General features: G+C 36.2%; 1 protein-coding gene across 2 annotated transcripts in view; it reads left to right on the forward strand.

Annotated features, from left to right (window-relative positions):
• The window catches only part of VMP1 (vacuole membrane protein 1), a 137060-nt gene that overhangs the window by 107640 nt on the left and 2620 nt on the right, over nucleotides 1–26800 (forward strand). For both annotated transcript variants that reach the window (XM_058704922.1, XM_058704920.1), the window contains 3 exons: nucleotides 3280–3396; nucleotides 8654–8715; nucleotides 26479–26581. In XM_058704922.1, coding sequence (XP_058560905.1) covers nucleotides 3280–3396; nucleotides 8654–8715; nucleotides 26479–26581 — 282 coding nt within the window. The remainder of the gene's footprint in view (nucleotides 1–3279; nucleotides 3397–8653; nucleotides 8716–26478; nucleotides 26582–26800) is intronic.

Consider the following 26800-nt stretch of genomic DNA (forward strand, 5'->3'; position numbering starts at 1 on the left):
TCAGTTGAACATCTGACTCAGCTCAGGTCATGATCTCCTAGCTCATGAGTTAGAGCCCGCTTCAGATTCTGTGTCTATCTCTTTCTGCTCCTCCCCTGCTCGCTCTCTCTCTCTCTCTCTCAAAAATAAATAAACATTAAAAAATTAAAATATGTATGTGTGTGTGTGTGAACTAACACAGTGCTTAGAACATAAATGTTCAACCATTTTTTATCATTATTCCTCAGCTTTGATTTAGTCACTGAGTGTTGGGAATAAAGAGATGAAAGATATATTTCCTTTCCTCGAGGATCCTGAAGTCTAGTGAGGGAGACCATTGAAATACAAGGATAAGCAGAAAGTGCTGTGGAAGTCAGCAGACTGGGATTAAATTGAGAGGCCTAATGGATAATAATGTCCTTACTTTAGAGGCTAAGAAAACAAGCCTGGGAACCACATTGCCTGGGTTGAAATTCTGCTCTGCTGCTGAAATCCTGCTTTCCCAAACAAACTGTCAAATCTGTCTCATTTTCCTGTAAAATGAGCATAAGCATATCATATAGCATTGTTTTGGGGATTAAGTTGAGTTGGTGATGCAGAAACTTTAGAAAAGTATCCTAAAAATCAGAACATTCAATAAAAACTAGCTTTCATTATTCCTAGGGAAAACATGAGTACCTTCAATTTATTAAAATAAAAAATGGTATTTATTCTTTGGCACTCATCTATCTCTGTGACCTCACTGTTGCCAATCCATTTTCCATACTAGTCAGTCTTCTTTATATTTGACTAGGAATAGTCAGTATTGAACAGAAATTGATAGATCAGTTTGGCCTTCCAGGAACTTTTTTCCAGAAAATTGATATTTCTGTTAAAGTATTAAAAGTATATACTTTATTTAAGGTAAAAAGAAGTTTTTAGTTATTTTGTTGTTAATGTTTAAACTAACAAATTAAACTCCTACTTGAGGGAAAATTTCAAAGCTACTTAGTAGCTCTTTTTTTTTTTTTTTTTTTTAAGTTTTCTTTATTTATTTTGAGAGAGAGAAAGAGAACATGTGCAGGAGGGGCAGAGAGAGAAGGAGAGAGAAAGAATCCCAAGCAGGGTCGGCACCGTCAGCACAGAGCCCAGTGTGGGGCTCGAACCCACAAAATGTGAGATCATGACCTGAGCCAAATTTAAGAGTCAGATGCTTAACCAACTAAGCCACCCAGGCACCCCATTAGTAGCTTTTGTAATCTCAGTCTTCCTTTCTGTATTTAGTTAGATGGTGAAAAAAAGAAGGGGTGCAGGGGCGCCTGGGTGGCTCAGTCGGTTAAGTGGCCGACTTCGGCTCAGGTCATGATCTCACGGTCCGTGAGTTCGAGCCCCGCATCGGGCTCTGTGCTGACAGCTCAGAGCCTGGAGCCCGTTTCAGATTCTGTGTCTCCCTCTCTCTCTGACCCTCCCCTGCTCATGCTCTGTCTCTCTCTGTCTCAAAAATAAATGTTTAAAAAAAAAAAAGGGGGGTGCCTAGTGGCTCAGTTGATCTGACTCCTGGTTTTGGCTCAGGTCATGATCTCACATTTCACAAGTTCCAGCTTTACATTGGGCTCCTTGCTGACAGGGAAAAGCCTGCTTGGGATTCTCTCTGCCCCTCCCCTGCGTGCTCGCTCTCTCTCTCTCTCTCTCTCTCTGTCTCAAAATAAACTTAAAAAAAGAATAAATAGGGGCGCCTGGGTGGCTTGGTCGGTTAAGCGTCTGACTTCAGCTCAGGTCATGATCTCACGGTCCGTGAGTTCGAGCCCCGCGTCGGGCTCTGTGCTGACAGCTCAGAGCCTGGAGCCTGTTTCAGATTCTGTGTCTCCCTCTCTCTCTGCTCCTCCCCTGTTCATGCTCTGTCTCTCTGTGTCTCAAAAATAAATAAACGTTAAAAAAATTTAAAAAAAAAAAAAAGAATAAATAACATGCACATGCAACAATAAACTCATTAATTATGCTCAGACTGTATTCGGCATACACTGAGGTGTTTAACATGTTTAACAAATTCTAATTTTTAATCTATTCTGATTTACATATCTTATATTTCTATTTCAACTTGAGATAGAGCCTGATAATAAAGGAAAACAAAATTATAATCCATGGAGTTATGAGGGTCACGTGAGAAAATATAAGAAATGATAGATGTAAAGCTGTGCAAATGATATTATTATATGATTGTAAGACATGAAATTGCATTAGACATTTGAACTTGGATGAGAAAAACAAAAGTTATTAAATCCAAGTGTTATGAACAAAAGAATATTTGAATTCTAATTTAGTCATGACATTGTTTTTAAAAAGAACATATGTGACAAATATCTTTTAAACAACTAGTCTTTTCTTTGAAAGTTCAGAAATGAAATTATATAAATTAATTGGCTTGTAAATGGTTCTGCCAACTGCCACAAGGACAGAGTGCTTCTATGGGAGAAAAATGGATGAAGTGCTCAAAAACAGCTTGTGGTTTCCTTGCATTTTTACATGAAATTGTCTTTCAGCATTCTTGAAATGTGGGAATGTTTGGAAAAGGTATTTGTTGTGAATCACTTCTTTGTCTCGGACTGAGTATTCAAAACATCTGAATCTATGCGCTTGTATTTCCACACTTGATTTTCTGCCTAAAATATATTACACAGCCTCACAGCCTTGTACTGTCATACAAATTACGAGATTTGTCTGTGCAAAATACAAATTACAAGGTTTTTTTTTTATGTTGAGGAATAAAAGCGCATCTGCCTATAAATATATTTGTGAATTTCATAAGGATATTTGCTATATAGATATGAATGATTTCTAGATGATATTCTTATTTCAGGCTGAAGATTTTACAACCCCAGTATTACTGAAATAATCTCAGGACTTTTTCTTCGTTTATACCTCACCTTAGACACAGCTACCAAACGGTTAAGTATCTGCTGAATGGGATTAAATTCCTGTGGGTCCATTGGTTTTACCAATTCTAATGTGATAGAAAAAAGTATATTTATGGGGCATTAGCCATAAGTAATGTAAGCAAAAGGACAGTTGGGTTTGCTTTAACAGCAGCCTGAGATGAATATGAGACCGAATTTACAGAAACATTAGAATACTTGCCTAACCTTCTGAACAGTCTAGTATTGATCAGGGAATCTACACCTCTCTTTGTAATGTAAGCAAGGCTTAAGCATAATTCCACATACCTGTAGGTGGTAAAATTAAAACTGTTCCTTGGATTATATATGAAAGTCCCATTTTAATGTGTGTGTGTGTGTTGTTTGTTTGTTTGTTTGTTTTAAATAGATTCCAAATCCTCTATTTGACCTGGCTGGAATAACATGTGGACATTTTCTTGTACCTTTTTGGACTTTCTTTGGTGCAACTCTGATTGGAAAAGCAATAATTAAAATGCATATCCAGGTAATTATACCCTCTGATTTACTGTCTGATGATGGTGAGCCCCTTGAAATGCATTGAAACTTAATCCCTTTGCTCATTCCAGTGTGAATTGTTAATATTTTGGTTCTGCTTCTTTGGGTTGGTGTTTTCCTTAGGTATTTAACCGTGGAAAGTCATCTGGGGATTAGTGAATTTGGGGCAGGTTTTCCCTGTCCCTGTTGGAAAATTGTGCCCCTTTATAGACTTTTTCCTTGTTTTCTTTCTTTCCTTCTTTCTTCCTCCCTCCCTTCCTGTCTGTCTTTATTTCACTTCTTGCCTTGTGAAACTTTTCATCTAAGACTTTTAGCAAACAAAAATAGTGCTCTTATATAGGAAAATGCACATCATCATTTTCACATACATAACCAAAAATGCCATATTTTTACTGACTATTAGCTGAGAGAATATTGCCTTACACTAATTCCACTTTTCTTTCATACCCCCAAATAATACTTCCTCTCAGGGCACCAATGTCCTTTACAGAAAACCAGCCAGATGTCAGTGTGGCAAAGAATGGGGAAGAAAGGAGTCTCTGAAGAGGCAAAGAGCTGTGGGTTGTGGTTAGAGAAGTGAGAATCAGCTATTGTTCGTAGCCAGTCTTAACAAAAGCTTCAGGACAGAGAGGTGTGTGTGTGTGTGTGTGTGTGTGTGTGTGTGTGTGTGTATGAATAGAAGAGAGAAAATGAGGGGAAATGAATATATGCTTCTCAAACCTTGACATGAATTGTTGCCTTTTAAAAGGGCAAATCTCACTAGAATAAAATAAAATTAACCTGAATAGAATGTCTTCATCAGTGAGGTTTACGTCAAAGAGGCATTCACCAAAGGAAAGGCAAGAGCAGTGAGTAATATCTTTGCCCTGGTATAATTCCTTCAAAATTAAAAGCATATCTTTTAATTTTCTCCAATTTCTTCTTAACACCTCTCTTCCTTCAGTTCTTAGAAGAGCAGACTGAGACAGGAAAACTTCAGCTACTTCTATCTGCCCAGTTTCTAATATTAGATTTTGGCATTTGGGATGAGTATTGAGCCTGTCCTCTACTCTCCTGCCATGAAAATCACTCAAAATTCCAAGGACATTCCTCCTTCAAGGAATATATTTTCTCCCACTTACATTAAGTATATTGTTCAATGAAATGATTTTTTAATATGGGAATGCTAGTTACTTTGGTAAATATTACAATATCCTGTTAGATTTTTACAAATAATAAAATACCATGGTGAGTAGTAAATTATTTTGTAGTGTATCAGAAGATAAATTTTTCTTTGATCTTTTTAGTTATTTCTAGGGGAAGAAGGAAGCTATCATTTTGCTTTTTGAAAAGTATTAATTGTCCCTTGAAAGTATTAATGCCTGGGGCGCCTGGGTGGCTCAGTCGATTAGGCCTCTGACTTCGGCTCAGGTCATGATCTCGTGGTTTGTGAGTTCGAGCCCCACGTCGGGCTCTGTACTGACAACTCAGAGCCTGGAGCCTGCTTTGGATTCTGTATCTCCCTCTCTCTCTGCCCCCCGCTGCTTGTGCTGTCTCTCTCTCTGTCTAGTCAGAATAATAAACATTAAAAAAAATTTTAAAGAGAAAAGAAAGTATTAATGCCTAAGAAACAATAACATTATTTTAATTCCCTTTATGATAGCAACCTCTCTGGGAATCCATAAACTTTATGCGTCCAGCTTTGCATAGTAACTTTCTATAAATTAATAGTAAAATTTATTATGTCAAGAGTATTCTATAGTGATAGGGCATGCAACTTATCAGACTTCAAAACAGAATATGCAAATTAGTATATTTTTTAAACATTCTTAGATTTTATCAAGTTATGATAATGCTTAATTTTTTTTATATAGGCCTTCACACTTTATTTTTTTAATTATTTTTTTTTTTTTTAGTACTTCACACTTTAAAGCACTTAGTGTATGTGAGCTGATTTTATTATTATAATCATTGGATAGAGAAATTACTACTCCAATTTTGTAATTGTCACACTTAGAAGATTAATAAGTAGTAGTTGCCTAAGAATGTAAGTAACAGCTAGGATTTGAACCCAAGTCTTTTGGCTTCAAGTTCAGTGTTCTTTGCATTCTTCGGCATTGCCTTCTAAACTATAAATTACTTACATGATTAAGGAAATTGAATTGTGTAATGCCTGCTATTTATCAAGACCTGTGCCAGGCAGTTTGCACTGGTTATCTCAGAACAATCCTGTGAGGTAGTTATTATCCAAATTTCATAGGTAGGAGAACAGTGTTAGAGAAGATAAAATCCATGCCTAGGCTCTGGAATTCAAACCAAACTGTATAAATTTGAAGGTATTCCCTGTATGTGTGTAGAGGGAAAAAAAGTTCTATGTTTCTGAAAGCAGAGAATCTGAGTTTCTTCACTAAACAGACTATGGGATGTGTTTGCTGTGTTCCATTGTATCATGGAGACACATACTTTCTAAAGGCATGTTACTTGGTGTACATCCAGATGTAGCTCAGGACAACAAACATTTCTCATTCTTGGGTAGACAATAGTAGTGCATAATATAAGCATTTTAGCTATTTCTGAAGTAACCAGGAGGAAACCCCACACACAGATTTTTCTGTAATCTAATAACAAATCCATCTTTTCTTCTGATTCTCCTTTTTCCTCAGCCTAAAGCAAAGAGCCAAAAATATTGTTATTTTTATTGATACCTTGCTATTTGTTAAACTTCCCTTAAAAATTTCAAATTACCCCACCTAATAATATTAGATTGGGATTTCTAAAGTCAATATACTTACACTCAATATTTCATATACCCTGTAATTTACTTACCATGTATGTTGTTTGTTGCCTCTTTACCTTTCTGACATGGACACATACATGGAAATGGAAGCTCCATGAAGGTAGAGAATTTTGTCTTTGGCCCACTGAGGTATTCTGGTGCCTAAAATATCATCTGACGTGTTGTAGACACTCAATAAATTTTTAATAAATGAATTTAAGACTCTTTTTTTCCATTGAAGGACGCTTCTTTTATAGATAGTTTCTTTGTTCGTCCTGGCACCATTAGTTCCCTACACCCTCTTTTTTTTTTTTTTTTTTTTCTTTCCTAATCAACCCTTTCCCTTGACTATTCTGCACACATGGTTGAGTGGGCTGTCTGGTGGTCTGTGCCGTGTGTTTGTTTATTTGGTAGAATCCCCATTCAGACCTCCAGCCCGAATGACTCTGAGATGAGACATATGTTCTTAAATATCTGACACATTTATGTCTTGCCCAGCACTGTGAATTTTCAAGCTGTTACATATAAAAAGAAAGTCTTGTTTTGTTTTCAAGCAGTGAAATTATGCAATTATCTGGGCATTGGCTTATTTTCAATGTTAGGAAATGATGGTAAGGGAAAACTCATGGTGGTGAAATCACTGAGAGGCAAAAGCCATTGTTAGTGAAAGATTTATAGTTCCACCTAACTGGCTTTTAGTATGGAAACTAGAAGGACCCTTGTATATAATGCTTTTCTCCTAAAATGATCTGTATAATTGTCTTGTTAGTTTTGTAATCTTCATATACCATTTGTGTAACATTGTTTATGAAATCACCATCCATTTTGTAACTATTTTTGACATCTATATGTGCTCGCTTTTTCCATAAGATAAGTAGTAAGTATCTTTTTAAAATTAATAGATATGGGAGTGCCTGGGTGGCTCAGTCGGTTAAGTGTGCGACTTCAGCTCAGGTCATGATCTTACAGTCAAGCCCCACGTTGGACTCTGCACTGACAGCTTGGAGCCTGGAGCCTGCTTTGGATTCTCTGTCTCCCTCTTTCTCTCTCAAAAATAAATAAATAAACATTTTAAAAAATTAATAGGTACATAAACACCAAAAAAGACTATGAACTTTTTTTTTCTTTTTTAGTCCTACTTCCTTACACATACCCAGCTGTGCAGCTGTCAATGTCTCTGCTAACAGTAGACATTCCTTAAGAAAATATCATTGCTTTATTAGTCTTCTACCTGAAATGATATGCTTTAGTGTAATTTAGCCACTTTCCTGAGATTCATAATGGGTGGATAAAAAGGAGTCTACTGTTATTTATTTTATTTTTCTTCCCTCCCCTGTGGTTGCATAGTCTGAAGTTATTATTTGACAAACAATAACAAAGATTTAAGCAGTCGAGGGACAACTTTGAATTACTCATGTTTAATCAGAGAATTATTATCAATCCTTTAGAGCTAAACTTTAATACCACATTCTTGAATCTCTAATTGTACTTATGTACCTCTCCTTTCTCTGAACTTCTGTAACACATTTTTACTACTAATGTATGTCATCTATAGTTTGTATATATGTGTGTGTGTATATATATATATATATACATATATATATATATGTATATATGTGTGTGTGTGTGTATATAATATGTGTGTGTGTGTATATATATATATATATACACACATACACATAATTTATCATTTTTCTACTATAATACAGAAAAATATTTTAATTTCTTCAGGGCATTGAAGAAGGAAGTGTCCTTGCCATCTTTGTGTTCCCTGAAAATCCATAATAATGCCTTATGTTATATATTATTTTGAACATTTATTTGAGTTGGGGACATTTGCTACCTGTTAGTCCTAAAGGCATCTTTACTTGTAAGGTAGGATGTCAACATCTTTAATTAATGGAGAGTACTAAAAAACACCAAATTGAAATGACCCAAATCTGATGAAGATTCTGAATAACTGTTGATACTTTTGCTTGTATAGTAAGGCTAAAAGTCCAAAATCATTCAGGATCTGAAAATGGAACTTTAATAATAACTTCTATAAATTTTCTATGAAGGGCATACAGGCTTTTCAAGATCCTATGGATTAGATTTAGACCAGACGCATGTCATCAGGCTGATCAGCTTTAATTTCAGTAGTGGGGTCTGTATGGGAACCCATGACTTCAGTTTGTCTATGTATCCATTCTAGGATACATAGAACATGCGGAATGTCCACCCAGCCTTGGGTTTCATGACTCATATTTTTCCCTCAGACATGGTCGTGTATGCTGGTTAGAATACAGCTGTGCTAAAGGAAAAACATCTTTAAAATACAAAGTAGGTAGCATTTGTCAGTAAAGTGGTGTTTGGTATATTTTGTTTTTTTAAAGAATTTTAAAAATTGCAATTGGGGCAGTACCTCATCTTTTTAAACTCTTATCAGAATTATGAATTTATAGTGGGGTTTTTTTTGGGTAACATATTTTAACTGGCATTTTCTTTACAGAAAATCTTCGTTATAATAACATTCAGCAAACACATAGTGGAGCAGATGGTGGCTTTCATCGGGTAAGTAGTTCTTTGTGGACTAATATTAATATCACTGAACAGAAGAAAATGTATAAAAGATTTTATTGAAACATAATTTTTCTAATGCATATTTTTTTATCTTTTGAGAAGGAAAAATCTTTTGCCCTGTTATTAAATTGAAGACTTTCTTGCTCTACAGCTGAGAAAGATGAAGTTCAGATAACCCTTATTTAATTTTAAATTTTTAATTTAATTTTAATTTTAAAGTCATATAATTCTTGATTTAAAAGAAGCTTTGGGAAAAAATAATAAAGTTTAAAAATAAGAATAAAAGAAGCTTTGGAGTTTGAGACCGTTGCTCCTCCAAAGAAATAAGAAATTCTCTTTATATAAAAGACATGTGTGTATTATTACAGTTTAATGGTGCTTTAGTACAGTGCTATGATTTTTAGCCAAAATTGGATGCCAGATACACAGTTGCATTTAATTTAAATATAAATCTTACATAAAATATTAATATTTCATTAAAGAAGGCATGATAAGATGATTTAATATTACAAAATAGGTCAGTTATGAACCTGTTACTTCACTAGAGAAAAATCCGGCCATTTAAAAAAAAAAAAAGCCTAGCCTATCCAAAGCTTTTATTTTTGTGTTTATAGAAGTAAGTTTTAATTTATGCTTTAAATGATAATGTCATAAATTTATGGAGTTAACTTTGATAAAAATAAAGACAGACTCATTTTATCTGGTTAATCAGATTATTAACTGGAATAGGAATACTGTCAGATAGCAAATTGAACTTTTTGTATATATTTTTTTAATTCAGTGTTTACAGGTATGAGGTTTTCATTTAATACTTTAACTGCCCAAGGTCTCCTGGCTGGCTCAGTCCATGGAGCATGTGACTCTTGATCTCAGGGTTGTGAGTTTGAGCCCCATGTTGGGTATAGAGATTACTTAAAAATAAAATCTTTAAAAAAAAAAAAGTTTAACTGCCCAGTGGTAGAAAGTACACTTGATGTAGTTTTTTGGCTTTTTTTGTGTTTTTTTCCCTTTATGTAGTTTTAACATGAATCTTTATCTTAAAAGCCATTTGTAAAACAAAACACTTAAGACAATTTTTGCTATTTAAAAAATTGCCATTTGGAGGTAAGTTTATGAGTATTCGTTTTACTGTTCTTTAAACCATACCTTGTATATTATATTTATTCTCTTCTATAGATATTTTGTAATAAAATAGTTTTTAATATTTTCTATTATGGTTTTAATATAATAATTGAGGAAAAACATATTCTTGAGAATATACTCAGTAGGGCCAGTTATTGGTTTTATTACTCCTAAGCTTCTGATCACAAATGTGGATTATAGTTTATACATTAAAATTTAATTACTCCAGTTTTTTGTTGCCTGGATCCTTACAGATGAATTGGTTTACAAGTCACCCTACATAACATTCAAAAAGAAAGAAGAAATATTCTTGTCCCTTATTTTTTAAATACAAAGAAGGCATTTCATCTGTTCTTAGAGTTTATTGTTCCACCTCAAGAATTATGAAGGACACACAGCTGACTACTACAAAAACCCACACATTATAGGAATGACTGTGCATGTAGCACTCTACATCCTTCCTTTCTTCTGTTCCCATGCTGAACATTTATAGAAGGAAGTTTTTCAACAACTTACCCACCACTACCACCTTCTGTTTCCCCAGTCTTTGGAGTTTCTAAAAAGATTAGTGGGGTGCTTGGGTGGCGCAGTCAGTTAAGCATCTGACTCTTGATCTCGGTTCAGGTCCTGATCTCACAGGTTCATGAGTTTGAGCCCCATGTCGGGCTGTGCACTGATGGCACAGAACCTACTTGGAATTTTGTCTCCTTCTTTCTGTCCCTTCCCCATTGTGCTCGCTCTCTCTCTCTCTCTCTCTCTCTCTCCCTCTCTCCCTCAAAATAAATAAATAAACGTTGAAAATTAAAAAGAAAAGTAAATAAGTAAATAAAAAGATTAGTTAACTACCTGTCTTCCCTACTCACATCAAATTATGTTCCCTTCCAATCTGTTCTCTATACTGCAGTTAGTAACCTTTTAAAAATATTAATCTGAACACATTACCACCACCGCCCTTACCCCCAGCTCCTCATCTTTTTTAAAACTTTTACTTGTTTTTTCCTTCATTCTTAAAATAAACCTAAAATTCCTGAACGTGATCAGGAACATGATCATGAACCTTGTATGATGTATCCTCTATAATTTTCTCTTGTTGAGTCTCCCATGAATGGTCTTTACTTGCTTCTGCTTTTCCCTTTGCCTAGTTCAGGGCTTCTTAACTTTTGCACTGTTGACATTTTAGGCCAGGTAATTCTTTGTTGTGGGCGACTGTCCTGTGCACTGTAAGGTATTTGACTGCATCCTGTCCTCTACTCACTAGATGCTAATAGTCTCTCCCAGTCATGATGTTAAAAATGTCAGGGCACCTGGGTGGCTCAGTTGGTTAAGCGGCTGACTTCAGCTCAGGTCATGATCCCACAGTTTGTGAGTTTGAGCCCCTCATCGGGCTCTGTGTTGACAGCTCAGAGCCTGGAGCCTGCTTCAGATTCTTTGTCTCCCTCTCTCTGGTCATCCCTCTATCTCTCTCTCTTTCTCTCTCTCAAAAATAAATAAACATTGAAAATAATTTTTAAAAAATGTCTGCAGACATTACCAAATGTCCCAATGCATGTATACCTCCACAACCACCACCAACCCCATGGAGAACCAGTGGCCTAGACAGTGTCCTTTAAATTTCAACTATTACATTAACAAAATGCCTTCCCTGACTAAATCAGATATCCTCTTTTCTAGAGACGCCTGTTCTACATGCACTGACAGTTGTGTTTTTCCATTTATGTTTGAGGGTATATGATTATTGTCTTTCTACCACTAACATGTATGCTTCTTACTGGCAGAGGGCATGCCTTCGTTCACTATTGTGTCTACAGCACCTGGCATCTTGATTGACACATAGCAGGTGCTTGATAACTATCTAGTGGATAAATGAACACATGGTATCCAAATAAAGATCTGGCCAATAAAAATTCGCATATCATTTCATGGCCCAGAGTGTTTCCCCAGCCTTTGGAGTTTCTAAAAAGTTGTATTACTTATACACAGTAAATAGAAATAAGAGTCTTTATAATAATAGGCCAACAAATCAAAATTGGAATTCTTATGGTTTTCAAAATCAGTACTTTCTTCCCTTTACTAGCTCATCTAGCACAGCCCTTCACAGAAAATCCAGTGATTCTTGGGGTGCCTGGGTGACTCAGTCAGTTAGGTGTCCAACTTCAGCCCAGGTTATGGTCTCCTGGTTTATGAGTTTGAGCCCCTCATCAGTCTCTGCCGTCAGCACAGAGCCCACTTTGGATCCTCTGTTCCCTCTCTCTTTGCCCCTTCCCACTCGCTCTCTCTCAAAAATAAATAAACTTTTTTTTTTTTTAATTCAGTGATTCTTAAAGATGGTTTTGCATATGGGGTGCCTCGTTGGCTCAGTCAGTTAAGCATCAAACTCTTGATTTCAGCTCAGGTCATGATTTCACAGTTTGTGAGACCAAGCCCTGCACTGGGTTCTATGCTGGTAGCACAGAGCCTGCTTGGGATTTTCTCTCTCTCTGCCCCTCTCCCCATCATGTGTGTGCATGTGTGCACATGTGCACATGTTCTCTTTTTCTCTCTCAAAATAAACTTTTTTTTTAAAAGGTGGTTTTGCATAAAGGTATTCTAAGATATTCAAGACCTGCTGGAATCCAGTTTTAATTGAATTAAATGGGTGGTATCATACTTTTAAAATTGTTTTCAGGACATGGATACTGGAACATCCTGGTATCCTCTTTTCCCCAGTGCTGTCTACAGGGATTACCTCATTAACTTCTTTTCTAGATAATGTATTAAACGGCATAAATAACCAGACTTGGCAGATAATAATTCTGTATTACCAGCTGCCAATAGATGTTTGGTTTTGTTTTTTTTTTTTTTGTTTTTTTTTTTTTTCATATTTGTCAGGAATAACATTATCTTTCTAAATTTTTTTTTTTACAGTTTATTTATTTTTGAGAGACAAAGAGAGAGAGAGAGAGTGCATGAATGGGGTAGGGACAGAGAGAGAATCCCAAGCAGGCTCTGCACTGTCAGCACAGAGCCCAATATGGGGCTCGAACTCAAAAACCATGAGATCGTGACCTGAGCCGAAACCGAGAGTAGGACGCTCAACTGACTGAGCCACCAGGTGCCCCAAGAGTAACATCTTTTAATCAAATCCTCCAATTAAGCTTGACATGATCTGTTTTCCTACAGTTTGAAGTAGGAAGTGCTTTTAAATACAAGTATCTAAATGATAATAAACAGACTCACCAAACCTAGACTGAAAATGAAGTTAAACAAGGATAATGAATTTTGGTAGGTGTAAATTTATTATTACATATATAATAGTTTGGTAGTTTGTTTTGGAAAAGGAAAGAACAGTTAAATTGACTCCCTTAGACCCCTTGTTGAGTTGATCTGAAAATACTACCTCTAAGGACATTATCCTTTGATTGTTAAGTATCCCTCTTTACACTGTTAAACTGTAAATGGTTTAGCAAATCATCAAACCAAACTAGTAAAGTTTGGAATACGGGCTTTTGAAGGATATTTAAAACCAAGTACCCATAATTAAGGGAGTGGTGAGTTGCTGTGGTAGAGGGAAAAATCAAAAGACAAGACAAAAAAAAGCCAGCAACAATTCAAATTTAAAATGATGAGATACTGAGACAAGAAGGAATGAAAAATGAACCCCAAGAGTAAAGGAGAGCTAGGGAGTGGAACATGAAAAGAGTGTACTGCCTTTGAACAAAATAAATTGAGATTTGAATATGAAGTCTGCCCCAGACTAGTTATTTAACTGGTAGCATTTCTTCTCCAGTTCAGGAGGCCACTGACAACCTTTCCAACTTCCAATCAAATGTGAAATGCCCAGTTTAGTAGAAACATACTTCTGTCCGTGGTTTAACATTCCAAGGCATGTGAATTTTTAAAATGCTTTCCATCTCAGGGAGCCCAAGTGGCTCGGTCGGTTAAACATCTGACTCCATCTCAGCTCAGGTCATGATCTGGATCATGAGTTCAAGCCCTCAACAAGCTCTCTGCTGTCAGGGGAGAGTCAGCTTCAGATCCTCTGTCTTCCTCTCTCTCTGCTCCTCACTTTCTTGCTCTCTCTCTCTCTCTCTCAAAAATAAATAAACAATTTTTAAAAAGTCACCAGTGGGGCGCCTGGGTGGCTCAGTCAGTTAAGCATCTGACTTAGGCTTAGGTCATGATCTGGTTAATGAGTTTGAGACCCACATCAGGCAGTCTGCTGTCAGCACAGAGCCCGCTTTGGATCCTCTGTCCCCCTCTCTCTAGCCCTCCCCTGCTTGCTCTCTCTCTCTCTCTCTCTCTCAAAAATAAACATTAAATAATAATAATAATAATAAATTTAAAAAATCACCAGCAATAAATAAATAAATAGTGCCTTTCATCTAGATTTTTTTGTTGCCTGTGTCTTCAGTCTCTGTTTTTTCCAGTTTCTGTTGACTGGATAGAAAGGTAGAATGCTAAGTGACTATTTTGTTTACTCCCAGGAAGGATTGAGGGAAGGCCTAATTCTTGGCCTTTAACCGGGATGAAGTTTTTCATCAAAGATTGTACAAATAATTCTTGAAGATATTATTTAAGTTTATTTATTTAAGTAATCTCTACACCCAGCGTGTGGCTCGACACAGGAAATGAGGTCAGAGTTGTTACAAATAACTCATTTATATAATTTGTGCTTTAGTTTTTTGTTTTGTTTTTGTTTTCATAAAAAGAGTATCATACTAAGGGCGCCTATATGGCTCAGTTGAGCGTCTGACTTTGGCTCAGGTCATGGTTTCGTGGTTCATGAGTTCAAGCCCTGCATTAGGCTCTGCGCTGATGGTGCAGAGCCTGCTTGGGATTCTCTCTCTCCCTCTTTCTGTGCCTCCCCCACTTGTGCTCTCTCTCAAAATAAAGGGGGTATCATACTATATGTAATTGTTTCAGATTTCTTTTATGTTGCTAATGTTATTCTGTGTTGCTGAATATAATTCATTTTGGTTGCTATATGTTATTCCATTGGGTAATTATTTATCCACTTACCATTGATGAACATTTGAAATGTTTCCGTGTTTTTTATTTTTTCGAACAATGATTTATGAGCATTTCTTAGTGCAGGAAAGGTGAGCACATAGTAAAGAGCCTGAGAGTATGGTGAAAGGGAAAACACAGAAGAGGGAAAAGGTAAATAAGAGAGAAATTGGACATAAGCAAGATAACCCTCAGTTTTGATAACTTAGTTTTGATAAGATAACTTAATTTTGTCTAGGTCCATATTTGGGCAAATTCTTACCACAAGTATGCCTGTGGCCTACCAGGCTAAACTGCTCACTAATGCCACCCCAACCCCTCACTTCACCCCACCTCCAGCATTGAGTTATTATTGACCATTACATCTCTGGCAGTGTGGTTTAGTATTAATTTTACACAGATTTGAATGCTATACTGATTACTGAAGGAAATATTCCTTTCCAAAGGGCTGGTACTCTTAATGTAACTAGGGAGTGGCCCAGCTAAATATGATACCGTAAGTATACCCTTGTTTTTTAGTACAGTATGTCATTGTATGACAGTCCTAAGGTCCCAGAGAGAAGGTAAGCCCTACCTTCAAAATTTACTGTAATTTTAACAGTAAATAGTACCCTTCCTTCAACTAGAAATAATAATTAGTAGATTTATTTCTTAAACAGTTCCTGGAAGTAATCGCTAATGTCATTAAGTTTAGGGAAAGGTATCTCTATTATATTTTCTTAAATCAAAGGGTTAGTCTAGTTATATATGGAAATCTTAACATATGTAATGAATCAGTTTTATATTCTGAGAGATGTTAGAATACAGATAATTGCCTTGAGAGAAAGCCTTTTGGTTTATGATATGTTTGGCAGGAGGACAGAGAAAGGTTCTGAAAAAAAAAGTGTAGGCATGTAATAGAAGAGTTTTTCACTGTTTGGTATCTTAGTGTGAAATAAGTCAAGGGATGGAACCAAAGAAAGAGGGAACTTCAGAGCTTCAAAGGCATTACATTTGTTTCAGTCTTTTTTTTTTTTTAATAAGATTTAAAATTAATTTTTATTTAATTTTAGACTTTCTCCAAATGAGAGAGACCTGGGCATAAGAGCATGACCAAGTCTAACATTAAAATCGTTATTAAAATGACACGTTCCAGTATTCTCACCAAATAGAAGATGAGAATTCCCAGAAAATAACATTAAGCATATGACTCGTAACAAACCATATGCAGAACATTGGCTTATTGTCAGGTTGCCAGGGTCTTATTGGAAGACAAAGTCCCTAGTTTTACCACACAGGAAAGTTTCCATAACTCAAATCATTGGACTTGGGGGAGGGGGTTGGCTGGAGCAGGGACTTTTTACCAGACACAGAATGTTCCATGCTCTTCGCTGCCTATTTCTGAGTTAACTTGATGTTTGACCTCAGAGTCGAATTTGCCTGTGGCAAGAGAGGGATCATTTTAACCAGTGAGTAATTAAGTGCTTGAGTCTTAAGGATGTTTCTTGTTCCTTATCCTATGACAAGTGGTCAGAGTGAGCTATGTTGGCCTGGACTTTTTCTTCTACAGAAAGAAAAATCTATTTCCATTTTAAAATACAAAATGGTTAATGTAGTTGATTCTCTTTGCCTTTGATCTATAAAATAATTAGAAACGGTTGCAGAAGTGTAAAATACAAATATTTGTGTTAACTAAAAAAGGATACATTAAGTTTTAACATTGCAGCTGCTGAGACTCCTTTGTACACACTGACTTTTTAACATAATCTTCTGCAGTTAGGGTGGAAAATGTTCATGTCCTCTTCCTGACGTTTGTTATCTTCTCTTTTAACACTTAAATCTTCTATATTTTTGTTATGGATATTGGGAGGCATCATAGCTAAAGGATAAAGCAGAAACTCTGAAGTTAGACTGTATGAGAAGTTGCCATTGCATTAGGAGCTTACTGTTGACCATAATTAGAGCATTTCTGTAGAATGATATAAACTAAAACTGAATTAAATTGTATTACATGGAATTGTTGATTAAAGGAAAAAGCAGATCAGGGTCACGCCTGACACATTTTAAGTGTTGTGTAAATATTTGTTGACTGAATGAATCCATTCATTCATTTCTAATCATGAATGCATTCATTCATTCATTATTAGAACAGTATTTTGAGACTGAAGGAAAGACTCTAGTAAAAAAGCTAGAGATGGAAGATAGAAATGAAAAAAGGGAAGGATGTGGGTTGGAAATTAGCATTTACTAAGAACCTGCTTTGCCAGATGCTTTACATACATTTTTACTGAATATGCATAACAAAACCTGTAAGGTACTATCACTGTGTAGATAGGGAAACTGAAACACAGAGAAGTTAAATTCATGTAAATGCAAGAGATGGAGATAGGATCCAGGAGACAAGATCAAAAGCCTAAGTGGATTATTTTCTTTAACCACTGCTTCCTTCAAAACTAAAGATTCTAAGATCTTTTGAGGTAGAAAGAGAAATATTGAGGGAGTGCTGTAGAAACCAGTGAGGTAGTCTATTTGAAGTTGGAGGTTTGGACTAGAGTGTCAGTTTCAAATGGCTACTGTGTGAATTTGATAGGGAGTCAGTGTGAATTTTTTCTTTCCACTCCTTGTTCACACTTGCTTTCACCTTGTACAGCTGTAATTAGTTACTGCAGATGTTACTTTGAGGGAGAAACCTACTGGCTTTTGTATTGTAGGTTTAAATGCATTTTTTCCTCTCTCATCACCCTTCTAGATTAAGTTCATTAAGGACAGAGATCATGACTTTTTTCTTCTTCATTATCTACTGCGTTTTGTGATTCTCTTCCTAACTAATGTTGGAATAACTAGATTGTTCTTAGTTGAGGTTGAATTCCAGTAACTGTCATTTTTTTCTCCACACACCTTCCTGCCACTTTGAATGACTAAATTCAGTAAGTTTTTATGCCATCCCACCTTCAATTTAAAATTCTGCAAACTCTCCTTTATTCTTGATCTTTGGGTCTATGGGTCCCTGTTGCTGATTTCATCCTTAGAATTCAATGGGTCTTCAAGCCAGCCACAAATTTGTCGCTGTATAAAGCTGCCATTGGTGTACCATTTTCTAGAACTGAAATCAGTTGATTTTTTTTACAGGGTTTTGTTTTGGCAGCCAATCATTTTTACTTGGTTCTTATAAACTGCTCGTTTAGTTCTGGGTTCATTCATTAACATAAATGCCCACTTAGCTCCTACTGCTCAGGTTTTGTTTTCAAAAGTGTCCCTTTAATGATAGCATAATCCAAAGAGTAGCTACTAATTATAAGGAGGTTTTACCTCCATTCTGACTGTAATAGAAAACAATTCCAAATGTTCAAAAGCTAGGACAATTGCAGATTATTATTATTAATTTTTTTTTTTTTTTTTGAAAACGTCTGTGATGGAAATGTGCTGTAAGCCAGTAGTAACAATACACCTGATGTTTCTGGATAATGCAGTAGTCTTCCTTCTACACAGCCACTAAGAAACCGATGGTGTCATGTGTTTATAATACTGCTGAACACACGGATTAACTTGAGTACAAAAGAGGTTTAAATCATTTGAAAGGGACACAGATGTGAATGAAATTCAAGATGTTTTAATTCCAGATCCTGAGGTTGAATCACAACGAATTTTAGACAGTGCCAGAGATTATCAACCCAAACTTTTGTATCTGAGAAAGCCCTAGATTGTTTAGTGTAGTGTAGTTTTCATTCCAACTTTATTTTATGTTGGGGTACTCTTCCAAGGTCCTGAGATATAAAGGAATTTGGTTTGGGCTAGGGCTGCCACATTTCAGATCCAAAAGCAAGTAGAATACATCAGTTAACATTTTTTTCTTGTAATATTAGCTTCAAAGATTCAGGTTCCCTATTCAATTACATGGGGAAATTAATAACCCTTTCATTCCAGTCATACAGAATTACAGGATCCCACTTTGGGTTAAATATAAGTTGGTTTGCAATTAACATCAGTTCATTTACTTGTCATATTCCTGGGTTAATTAGGTATCAATTTGTTTCTCTCTCTCTCTCTCTCTCTTTTTTTTTTTTTTTTTTTTTTTTTTTTTTCCCCTTTCTCTAATGTCTGTGGACTGGAAAGCTATAAATATTAATGGGAGTCATCATGATGGCCTTTGACTTCTTCAGAAAGATTGCATGATAAACTACACTCCCCCTTCCTTCCTTCTTCAGAGCAGTCTACCTTATGACCATTTCATTTGGAGCAATCTGTCATTGTTGAATCAGGCCTGGAGTCTGAGATCCATTCTGAGTCACTATGAATAGAGCTCTAGTATTGGTTGGGCCACAGGGAAACTGGTGGTTAAATACTGTGAGAATCTTTATCAGACAGGAAATGACAACTCATTAAAATACTAACCGTTAAGCCTGTTTAGATCACTGCGGAGGGTGGGGGCGGGGGTGGGGGGGAGGGTGGATTTAACTGTATAGTGTTTGGTTAAAATCTGCACACTTCTGGAAACAGGAAATTATTTATAAAACTTATCAAGAAAGGGAATTGCTGGGGGTGTGGGGCATGTCTGGCTAGCTTAGTGGGTAGAGCATGCAGCTCTTGATCTTGGAGTTGTGAGTTTGAGCCCCACATTGGGAGTAGAGTTTACTTTAAAGGAAAAAAAAATTTTTTTTTTTTTAAAGAAGAAAGGGAATTGTTAATTCATCTTCTTACTGAACTTCTACCATGCTGTCATTGCCTCTTATATATAGAAGACAAGATAAGCATGTAAATGGGCAGTGGAATGGGAAGGAGTTTTTATTTTATCTCTGAAAATATATCCTACTAGTACCTTCATTGTAAAATTCAGTCTCTTCAGCAGAACCACCGGTTGGCTTGAGTCTGCAGGAGACCATTTTCCATTTAATAATAAGACTCTCTACTCCTGTGCTTCTGGGCCAATTCTCAGTTGATAGAGGAATTCTCTGGAGTCAGAGGATAAATCCGATTTATTGATTTACATACAGTGATCCTCACTCAATCAAGAAAATCAGTCTGAAGACCCCTGATACTCATTTGAAGTATAATTAAAATTTAACCAAGGGCACAGAATTTCAGTTTCTTGAGGTTTGACTCTCCAGATTCTTAATAGCACTCTTTATAAATGACCCATTAGAAGTCAGCAAAAAAGAGACATGCAGTCTGTGTCTTTACAGAAATAGCTTCTTTTCTTTCTGATATATTACCAAACAGTCCTGCACTGAATTGCTCTGCTAACTATACCTTCTTGGGAATAAGGTATAATATTTATACCCCTTGAAGTTTAGCTTCATGGTCTAAACCAGTGGTCTCCACCATCAGAATGGGACTAAAATAATAGAACTTCTAATTTTTTTCAGAACTTCTATTTATATTTATGTTCATCTTTGTTTTCTTTTTTTGTGTATTTTTGTTACATATATAACATTATGGTAGCACATACATATAAACTTTATATGACTATACACACATGGAGCATATAGTTTACCAACAATCTGATTGGCACTCCCTCAGGCCACAGGTCAGAAAATCACATCTCATGGAATACAAAAATAGGCTAAGGAAACAGTGGGAGTTCCATGATACAGAAGGGGTTCACATTGGGCCTGTTGCAATATATTGTGTTTTTCTGTGCCCCATTAATCAGATTTATAATTCCTAGTTTTAATTAAATTAACCTTCACAAAACAGACAAGTAGCTTTAAAAGTTTCCTATAAAGAAACAGAAGGAAGATAGTACTAATAATGCAGTCACAAGAAACCGTAAAAAAAGTTGCAGCATTGACATCTTACTAGTATATGTCTACAGAAGTCAGCCAACAAATTTAGAATTACTACTTTAATAAAGGACAAGTACGTAATATGCCTTGAAATATTCACTAATGATAACACAAATGCCATCATACTTAAAGTTAAGTATTTTTTTAAATTTTAGCTTTATTTTATCCTTTTTTAATTTGTATTTGTGTATTTTACTGTTTGCACGAGTAATATATACATATATTCAAAATGTTTACAAACCATTGGTCTAAACTTCTTGGCCTCAAAAGCCACTTTTTATGCTCAAAAAGTAGTAGGCATCATTAGTTTACTTCAAAAAAATCTCTACTATGATTCTGAATTATAACAGCAGTAGAATTGATTAAACCCTAACTTTTCCTTTCTTTTTTTTTTTTTTTTTTTTTTAAATTTTTTTTTTTTTTTTCAACGTTTTTTTATTTATTTTTGGGACAGAGAGAGACAGAGCATGAATGGGGGAGGGACAGAGAGAGAGGGAGACACAGAATCAGAAACAGGCTCCAGGCTCCGAGCCATCAGCCCAGAGCCTGACGCGGGGCTCGAACTCACGGACCGTGAGATCGTGACCTGGCTGAAGTCGGACGCTTAACCGACTGCGCCACCCAGGCGCCCCACTTTTCCTTTCTTTAATATTGTCCTTGACCTGAATTTTATTCTAAAAACATTTTTCTGCCATTTATAAGCTTTCAGAGGTTTGACTAATCACACCCTGAGAATGTTATTTAGATGTTATGATTAATCATCAGAGAGATGTTAAATAAGCCTCAGAGTACAGCACAACTAGTGAAAGAAAGGTAGAAAATACATTTTGCCTTTAATTTTTTCTAAGAAAGATAAAGGCTTCTTACTCTGTAGCCTTTACTAAGAACTGATGTCAGACAATATATTTTCAGGAAAGCCAGTGTAACTTCCATGATCACATCAGTGCTAAGATCCTCAAAAAAGTGATTAAGAAAGGAGCAGAGCCTATATTAAATAAAACATTTACTTAATCATACCTACTTAATTTCCCTAAGCATTTTAACTGCTTAACCTTTATATGAGGCAGCCCTGTGTAAGTAGGTCTAAACAACAAGACAGATCAATGTTTTTTAAGTTCATGTTATTTCTGTTATTAAACACTGTGCCCCAGTTTTATGGTGGCACATAGTAACAAAAACATACACTTGGCTGGAAAAATCCAACCAGAATCGTGAGCAGGAAAATTTCAGGTCTTCTAATAACAATTGTTAGTTTGATGACCATCTCTATGATGGAGAAGAGATTGAAAGTTTTAATGATGTGTTTTTTATATCTGTTGAACCATTTTGTTTGAGAGTTACACAATTTAAAAGGAATTCCTTGGAAACAGGAATAATAATGACCGATAAAGTTTTGGGATGGGTTGTGTGCCCAGGAATAACCAACAAAATGAAAATTTAAACACTGTGACAAATAATCGTACCACCCACTCTCTCTCCAGCCTCTACCAATTGTGATGCTTCCTCTGGAAGATTTTCTGGCTTTTTGTGGGTACAGAGAATAACGCAGACCTTTATTTATAATAAGTCAATATGGGGAGAGTTTAAAATATAGATTTATTTTCAGAAAAATGATTTTCAGAAGCAGAGTCACATAATGTATTAAAAACTGCAGAAAAATAGTTGTTTGCATATTGGTCAGGGCCCTTAACAGAATTTTACAAAGAAGTTTGTCTTGTTACATACCTCCTAAGGTATGTAAGCCTGGTAAAATACTGTTCCTGTGAAACCACTTTTCAAGCTCTGGGTGGGTTTGGACTTACGTAGGGTTTTTTTTTTCTTTATTTTTTCTCCTTTGTTTTCTCTTTGTTTTTCTCATTTTGCATTTTCTGACAGTTTTTTTTTTTCTTTATTAAAATCAATAACAAATTCAAAACTTGCCGTTACTTTTTTGGAAATTTGTTTTTTAATGAGATATTATCTGAAACATGTTTGTGTATGCCAAGAAAATAAATATCAAGATAATTACTATCCACAAAGCTTTTTCTACCCACCATGTTGAAGGTCTACAGCAAGAAAAAGCAGATGAGATCTTTTTGTTGTTGTTTTTTCTGTTTTTGTTTTTTAGGGTTTTTTTAAGGCTTTCTTACTTAGAGAAAGTGACTGTTTACAAGGGTAGTTTAAACATATTTAAATCCAATAGTTGACTGAAAAATCATTTTGTGTTTGTTCTCCTCCTACTTTATATCCTTTTATATCACGAAACTATAATACTTTGAACTTCATCAGACCTAATGGCAGATGGAGGACTTCACGCCTTCACTACAGGTTGAGATGACTCCTTGGCCAGGTGCACAGGGTACTTTGAATTTAATGGCTTTCAGAGAATGGCATTTAAGCTATTTCCTAAGCCAACTGTAAAAAAACCACTGAACTGGAATTCAAGTTATTCTTCACCCCCCCCATCCCCCATATATGTATGGGGGATTAATCTTAAATGTCAGAACGGACTCTTCTGTCTGCTGCTTGAAAATAACTTGAGGGATGAGGTCATGGGCTGGTATTATAGTTTGCTTTAAATGCAAGCTAAGATTGACAGCTGTACAGAAATATTAATGAAATATATATATTTAAAAAGAGTGACAACTGCACTTTCAATTTTTATGTAGTCCATTACTAAAATAGCTTTGATGTTAATTAAGGGAACTCTAGTGTAATGTGCTTTGTATAAGCTGAGGCAACTGTGGCCTAAGCCATTGTTTGTAGAGCTAGAACAATAAAAATAAAACTAAAATTTTGATGAGTATATCAAGGTTAAGAGAATCTGACAATTAGTTATATAGTAGTTCATACTTATGTGTTCTTTTTTTTCGGATTTATTGAGAGCATGTGACATTTGTTCATGATAGTATTGGTTAATATATTGCAATAAAAACTTAAAAAAAAATTTTTTTTAACAGTTATTCACTTTTGAGAGACAGAGCACAAATGGGGGTGGGCAGAGAGAGAGGAAGACACAGAATCCAAAGCAAGCTTCAGGCTCTGAGCTGTCAGCACAGAGCCTAACTTGGGGGCTTGAACTCACAAACCGCAAGATCATGACCTGAGCCAAAGTCAGAAGCTTTGGCTGAGCCACCCAGGCACCCCTGCAATAAAAACTTTTAACTTCTCTATTTCAACTGTTTCCCTAGTCTCTTATGAGAAACTAATAGATTCGTCTCCCACCCCACCAAAAACTCTTCAAAGCATGTAACACTATATAGCACCTTAAAAAAATTACCTCAGTATTAGCCCAAGATAGTTGAAAATTGCACATCACTAAATGTAAATGTGCAATAAACTAAATGAAATGTAATGACATATATTCTCTCTCAACTAGAGTGTAGCTCTTAATAGACTTAACAATGGCAACATTTTTTAACTTCACATTATTTTGAAGAGAGTCTAGAATGACTGTTGCCAGTCCCTTCCTCATTCCCCTCAACCACAGCAATAAAAAAGTAGAACCTTTCTAACATGTGGGTCTTAGTTCTTCATTTTCTCTTTCAATAATGGCCCAAGAATGGAGCCCAAGAATTATTTGAGGGAAACTGTAAGCCTTATTTCTGCTCTAGTCTGAAGTTAGAAGTCAGAAGAAAGAACAAGGCACATATAATGGAATCCAACTCTTAGAGGACATCAAAAAGAGAATTTTCAAGGCATTTCTTGTATAATCTAGCTGTTCACATTAGTTTACAATTATATCAGCCTTTGTAAATAAAAGGAGTGTTTTAACCTTAAAAAAAACACAATGGCTTGACTATGGCTTATCCTTGGAAGTTTAAAAACAACGATATAGGGTATTTTTTTTTTTAATTTTTATTTATTTATTTTTGAGAGAGAGAGTGTGCAGGGGAGGTGTAGAAGGATAGGGAGATGGAGAATCCCAGATGCCAGCTTACAAACCATGGGATCATGATCTGAGCTGAAGTCAAGAGTCAGACGCTCAAACCCCCAGAGCCGCCCAGGCTCCTAGCATTTGTTATTAAGAGTGAATAAGAATTGATTTTCTGAAGTTAAGTTCTGTCTGGCTGGTTCAGTCAGAGGAGCATGTGACTCTTGATTTCAGGGTCATGAGTTTGAGCCCCATGTAGAGATAACTTAAATAAAACTTCAGAAAAATAAAAAATAAAGAGAAAGTTTGTCCTCTTGTTGCCCTGTTGTAGTGAGAATCATCACTGATAAATAGCAACACAGCTCAGACCCAGCTTCTCTGGTTTACCCCTTAATGTAAAGCCACTTAAAAGTCAGTGAGAGAGAGACTGAGGCTGTAGGTTAAGAAAGAGACTTTGCCCTTCCTTTTCCATTTTTCCTGTCTGTCCATATGGGTCTTATGTGCTGATGAGTACAGCCATGGTCTCTGCTATCTATATCTATTCAGCCCTTCCCCGTGTCCTTCAATATTTATTAAAGGATCTTTTTGACAGCTTCACCCCACACTGATCTCTCCTTTCTCCAGTTCCTTTGGAATATATCTTCTATACCAAAAAATTTTAGTATTGATTTGTAAATTTTGTTGTTCACAAATCAGTTTGTGTGTACATGTGTGTGCCCGTGTGTTTTGAATCTCCATAACGATTCTAAGTTCCTTGTGGGCACAAGCTATTTCTTGCAGTTGTTTTGTTTTCCCTTAGTGCCAATTACAATGTCGGACACAAAATAAGGACTCCATTAAGTACTTGGTGGTTGATACTTAAGAGGATCAAAGAGAAGTGTCAGCCAGAAGTTATATGTGTGTTAACTTCTGGTAAATATAGTAGCAAAAAATTTCTCTTCCTCTGCTTCTCTGCTTTGTATTACAGAAAGCGGTAACTGAATTGTTCTCGAAAAGAGGTGGTGAAGTTAGTACTTATAAGAGGGAACATTAGGTGCCGTTGCAAATACATATTGACATAGCTTTTGCTGGCCGCAGGAGATTGAGCTCATCTACCTTTTAGCCCTGTTATGGCAGATGAGAAAATAAAAGGTACAGAAAATAGAGATGTTTGATTTTCTAAGTTGCCTCAAGTTACCATTTTAAAAAACGCCTGCAAGCATTTCTAAAACAGGATCCTGGTAGCTGGTTGCCAAACCGGTTTAACAGCACTGCCTCCACATATTCTGGGTGAGAGGGACCTCCGAGTACATAAACTTATCAGAGATCCCTATCCCAGTCATTTCAGAACAAGTTGTTTAGTAATGTACTGTAGTTTCTGTGCAAGCCATCTACCATAAACCACGAAGTGATTCAAGGTTCAGAGTTCCTTCTTTGTTCCTTTGTTAATCACTGACTTCTGACTAGTGGGAGGTGCCTCCCAAATTTGCTAATGCATTCTTTTTGGATAAGGATGACGCACAGATTGTCCTAATAAGGACTTAGATTGAGAAAGGACCGCCCCCCTCTGAGAAGATGGGACAAGTCAGAGAGAGGGCGGGCAGTTTCTTTTTCAACTAGGGATGACACAAGCATAAGTCATTTCCTTATTAATCGGTTCAAACCAGTTCTTACAGGAACTGGTGGTGATAAATGTGGGACTTCTCAGAAGTCATTCATTTTATTCTTTGTGCCACAACAGCGTGCGGCATCAGCCTAGCTGGTCTCACTCTGAGGATGAACTCTTGTGCCAGAAGGGGCTCAGCTCCTAGTTTCTCTCCTGAGTTGGTGGAAGAGATTTTTCTCCTAGAAGGGGTTATTAAAGGATGAATGTATCCACTGAAAAGAGTTCAGAGGATTTTGCCAGTTGTGCTGATTGTTGTATTTTTTTTCCTCTTTCTGTCCAATCCCTGTTTTTTGAGTCCAGGTGGTAAGTGGATTTTTCTTTCACATTTTTCTTGCTTTTCTTCCCAAATGTATCTTTTTCCTTGGGTTATCGTACCCTGCTTCCAGTGCTGTCCCCGGCATAGGTCCATCTCTGCAGAAGCCATTTCAGGAATATCTGGAGGCCCAGCGGCAGAAGCTTCACCACAGAAGTGAGATGGGCACACCGCAGGTGAGACTTTGCTCTGTTTTCCTCTCTTCTGCCACCCCCCTCCCCCCAGTCTCAGGCTGAAATTATACTCCCAGCACTCACTGGCATTTTGAGGCAAATAGAGTAGTTTGTCTGTCAGTCTTCAGTAACTGAAGTGGAGGCTCTGTTTACTCTCTACTGGGACACTGGCTTTGACTAAATCAGAAATGTAATTTCCGTTTTTATCTGTCTTCTCCAAAG

This window comes from Neofelis nebulosa, chromosome 16 (assembly GCF_028018385.1).
Source record: "Neofelis nebulosa isolate mNeoNeb1 chromosome 16, mNeoNeb1.pri, whole genome shotgun sequence".
Lineage (NCBI taxonomy): Eukaryota > Metazoa > Chordata > Mammalia > Carnivora > Felidae > Neofelis > Neofelis nebulosa.